At 39.9% G+C, this 4,958-nt stretch overlaps 1 protein-coding gene across 1 annotated transcript; it reads left to right on the forward strand.

Annotated features, from left to right (window-relative positions):
• Positions 1-2,000: 2,000 nt before the first annotated feature.
• LOC103708688 (glutathione S-transferase F10-like) lies at positions 2,001-3,056 on the forward strand. Its single transcript, XM_008793738.5, has 3 exons — positions 2,001-2,150; positions 2,270-2,318; positions 2,412-3,056. Exons 1-3 carry the CDS (start codon positions 2,001-2,003, stop codon positions 2,894-2,896), a joined length of 684 nt encoding a protein of 227 aa, XP_008791960.3. The 3' UTR covers positions 2,897-3,056.
• Positions 3,057-4,958: the final 1,902 nt, after the last annotated feature.

Genomic DNA, 4,958 nt, shown 5'->3' on the forward strand with positions numbered 1-4,958 from the left:
TCTAATCCAATCTAAACTAACCCAATTACCAACCTAACAAAAATAAAACTCCTAAACAAGTAAGAACTCTAGCCAAAACCAACTCTTAATCGCTTAGGCCATGTTTGGGGGAGCTTTTGGAGGGCCAAAAAGCACTTTCTGGCCCTCCAAAAGTACTTTCTGTTAAAAAATGGTGTTTGGTAAAAATTTCGGAAAACTGTTTTAGCTTTTTCGGAAAGCTGAAAACAACTTTTGGAGAGAAGCTCTAATTTGGAGCTTTCCAAAAATACTGTTTTCAGCTTTGTCGGAAAACTGTATTTTTGACAAAAATATCTCTATTTAAAAGCTCCTTTTTTCTTCCAAAATCTTCCATCCCAGCGCCTCTTCCTCTCTCACCCTTCCCCCCTCTCTCTCTCTCTCTCCCTCTCTATCTCCTTCTTCTTCTCACGCTGCTGGCCCTGTTTTTTTTTTTTTTTGGTTTTGGGAGGCAGCCACCACGCTGGCCACCACCCGTGGCCGCCTCCCCAGCCGCCGCTGCAGCCTGTCGCCCTGGGGAGCCGGCACGGACGTCCGGCTCGCCGCTGCAACCCACCACAGCTGTCGAGCGGTGGGAAACAAAACAAACAAACAAAAAGAGGAAGGGGAGGAAGGGGCAGCCATGGCCGCCGCCTCCCTGGCAGGCGCTGCGGCCCGCCATCCCGGCATCCTCCCGCACCACCCCCCCCCCCAGCGGTCGCCGCAGCCCGCCATCCCAGTCCCCTCTCGGGCCCCCTCCTGCAGCCCGCTATCCCGAACCCCTCCCGTGGCCGCCGCGGCCCGGCCCTCTTCCGGCGCCGCTGGCCCCGCGGGAGGAGAAAAAAAGGAGAAGAAGGAAAGACAGGAAGGAAGGAGAAGAAGAGAAGAAAAAAGAAAAGAAAAAAAAAAAGAAAGAAAAGGAAAGGAAAGAAAAAAAAGAGAAGAAAAAAAAGGAAAGAAAAAGAAAAAAAGAAAAAATAAATAAATAAATATGTATATAAATGAACGAATAAATAAATAAGACAATAAATAAATATATTTTAATGAAATAAAATAATAAATAAATAAATAAAAATAAATATTAGTAAATATTTAATCAATTTTATCACCTAGCTAGAAAATTTGTTAGAGAGATAAATGGTCATCAGAAGAATAAAAAATTAATTTATACTAATAATTATAATATTTTATACATTTATTATTGTATTATACTATAAATATAATATTATATTATAATTTATCATAATACATTGATATGTTATGTTAAATAATTTAATATTATATTAAATTATTATCCTATAGTATATAATATTATAATACTAAATTATAATAATATTATATTATATTACATTAATATTATACTGTATCATATATTTATGTATAAATATATATTAGATTTTATTATGCTTTTTTGTATAATACTAATAATGTCCTATGGTCATTTTGTCATACAAAAGTACTTTCTCAGATTGTTTACCAAACAAATGTTAAAGCGCCACAACATTTTAGAAATGTAGTTACCAAACAGCAAACAACTTTTTATAAAAGCTCTACTTCCAACAGCTCTACTGCCAACAGCTCCCCCAAACAGGGCCTTAGACTTCTTATATTTGTTTACTTCCAACAGTTCTAAGTCGATATGGATTTGAACTAGTATCTTAAGTTGATTTTTAGAACCGATGCGGATTCGATTTTTTAGAAATTGTATAGTTAAGATATACCATAATATGAAATGAATAAGGAGGTACTCAAAAGGAGAGAAAAGCTGTAAGATCTTCTTTCGGTAAACCCACTGATATACATCTTATGCCTGTTGTCTGCTTCAAGTTTTGAACCTTTAACTTTTCCTTTAACATCATTCTTTCTCTTTTGCCTTTTCGTTTTATCCTATTAATCAAGAAAGCATCCAATTCCACAAATCATCATCACTTTAAACCCCTCCCTTGAGGTGTAATCCTCATTGGTGGTTGCAGCCCTTGTGAGATTGAACAAGAGGGAGAGGGAAGATGGTAGCCTTAAAGGTATTTGGACAGCCAGCATCCACAGATGTTGCCAGGGTGCTGACATGCCTCTTCGAGAAGAACTTGGAGTTCCAACTCATTCGCATCGACACATTCAAGGGAGAGCACAGGATCCCTGAGTTTCTTCGGCTACAGGCAAGTCATTTTTGATAATCCTTCTATTCGTCACATTTCTTTCAAGTTGCATCAGTAGTAGTATAGCATTTCACTGGAAAGAAGACAACTGCTGGCTCTTCTTCCGTTCACTCTAGCAGGATCCTGCTGGCCGAGTAACCTTCAAAGATGGGAAGCTCACTCTTGTTGGTATGTTGTCCTTAGATACTTTGTTGTGCACTCATCTTCTTATAGAAATCCTGATCAACATCCAAAGGCAGAGTGATTCTTTCATCCTTTCAGATTCAAGATATATTTGCCGGCACATTTCGGAGAAGTATCCGGATGAGGGAAACAAGACCCTTTTCGGAACCGGCATTCTTGAGAGGGCATTGGTTGAGCAATGGCTGCAATCAGAAGCTCTGACCTTTGAACCTCCAAGCTCAACTCTAGTCTTCCATCTCGCTTTCGCTGCACCATTAGGCTTCCATCCTGATCAGTCTTTGATTGAGGAAAATGAGAAGAAGCTGGCCAGGGTTCTCGACACATATGAATGGAGGTTGGGAGAGAATGAGTACTTGGCAGGGGACGAGTTCACGCTTGCAGACCTCTCCCACCTCCCCAACGCACACTACCTTGTAACGAAGACGGAGAGGGGACGCAAGCTTTTCACTGCAAGGAAGAATGTGGATAGGTGGTGGAAGGCAATCTCATCTCGGCCCTCATGGAAGCAGGTGGTCCAAATGCAGTGTGAGCATCCCGGACAACTTGAGAAACTGAACGTTTAGAGTTGCAGATGTAAAACCAAGATAGCTGTGTGCTTTGGCTTCCTTTCCTTTGTTGTGTTTGTCTATCGCTATGGACTTCCTCTTTGATATAAGAGGATAGGCTAAGAGAATATGGAAGTTTGTGTCCTCTGAATAAAAACATTTACACATAATTCAGTTAGTTTATCAGCCAAAACCTGTCACCTGGAATTTTATGTTTCTACTCCTGGACATATGCATCGTTTCCTCCTGTTGGCCTTCGATCTTTTTACATTTATTGTCCTTCTACATCAAAGTAGTAGCAATTTACAACTTACTAGGGAAAATTGCTACTGGAAGGATTACTAGTCGGAGCAAATTAAGATTGTTATACAACATACATTTCAACCATGGATTGATAAAAAGAAATATCAGAATGGTTGATGGATGATAGAAGCATCTGCATTGTTGACATGATCTATAGATATTTGAACCTGAACTCCACCCTGAATTCATGGTACAAAAGGACACTGCAACATTGCAGCATTGCATATGGAAAAACCGAAGCAGGCAAACTATGGACTCAAAATAGGCAGCTTAAAGCAAAACATATGTATTTACTTGTAATGAACTGCATTGTTATTTCCCAACTTCTATACCCTCCAATCCTCTCCACATCCACAACTTAATATTCCTTGGTAGCCCCTGTGGCGCACTAACTGTGTTTTGAACGCTTTTCGTAGTCTTTAATCAATCTGTGACGGGTTTCTCGATCCTCTCAAGTTCAACATCTCTCTTTTGTTTGTCTGAAGCAAGACAGCGAGCACAATCAACATGATGGAAGAGGTTGCCATGACCTAGTTTGAATTCTTTCCTCTTCTCTTTAACTATATAAATCCTAAAGAATTCTAGTAGCTTAAGATATCAACACAAGGTTACGTCTGCTCTCTTTAACAGCTATTGTTGTTTTCTTTATCTCTTTCTACTTATTTAGAGAAAGGGTGATAACAGGTCGCTGCCATTTCACTCAACCAGCAGGATGGGTAGGAAGGGAAAGAAAAGTAAAACAGCCAAATAAAAGTGAAGAGGTGGCCAACTCATGAAAAATGTTGACCAATCCACAGCCAAATCCAAACAGAAGGAAAAATAGAAAGAATGAAAAAAAAAACCTACGAAAACCAAACGAGAGTGTGAAACTGGAGAACGAAGAGGACGCTATCTTCTTTCCTCAGGGGGTTGCTTAGTTAGAACTGACGCCTGCAATTCTGATATGTTAGATTCTCTACTTTTTGTAACTCATCCTCTCTATAATTACTAATTCTTTTAATAAATTCTTGGGTGGTTTTTGCCTCTCTTAGTATTAAAATAACAAAAAAAAAAAACACCCAGCCAGGTCCAAACAGGAAGATAGAGAGACAGAGTTAAGAGTTCCCAAGAAATCAAACGTTCCAATTGTTATTACCTCAATGTGCATGTTCAGGAGTACGTTAGCATATATCAAAAATGATTCCGGATCCAAAAGCAAAATTTTGAGTATTCGGCTATAACTCAAAAATAATTTTGAACCATGTTAAAGATCCCCAAAATGTAGTTGTAGTTTGCATAAAGTTGGCCCTCTGCTATGTCTCGCAGATGCGGTTCACAAGCTGAATATTACATCTATAGGATTTTCTTTTTTTTTTAATCGGTCTGCCCCATTATAGACTATTTCTTTTTTTTTTGGTACAACAGCAGTTCACACCTTGCACGTGTGAATGTAGCCAATAAAATCAGAAAACAACAAAGCAGATAAAGAACCTGGCACTCTATCACGCTCCCTCCATACGAAGCCTCCGGAATGGTGGGCCGCATAGGAGGAAGTCCTGTCAACTGCACTATTCGCTTCCCTGTAAGTATGTATGGCCTGATGGGCAACACACTCCTGCAGAAGTTTGCAAATGTCGAGGAACAGCGGCCTACCCAAGATACAAAGGGTGGAAGCACCCAAAATACAAATACATAACTGGGTGCTGCAACAGCAGGAAAGGGGCCCTAAATGTCCCTGGCCAACCCGATAGGTGAAATCTCAACAGTTATGATGAACTCTGCTGTGAGCAGCAAAGCT

This window comes from Phoenix dactylifera, chromosome 3, assembly GCF_051530095.1.
Source record: "Phoenix dactylifera cultivar Ajwa chromosome 3, Ajwa_hap1_PhDact_Kaust_v1.1, whole genome shotgun sequence".
NCBI classification, from domain to species: Eukaryota; Viridiplantae; Streptophyta; class Magnoliopsida; order Arecales; family Arecaceae; genus Phoenix; species Phoenix dactylifera.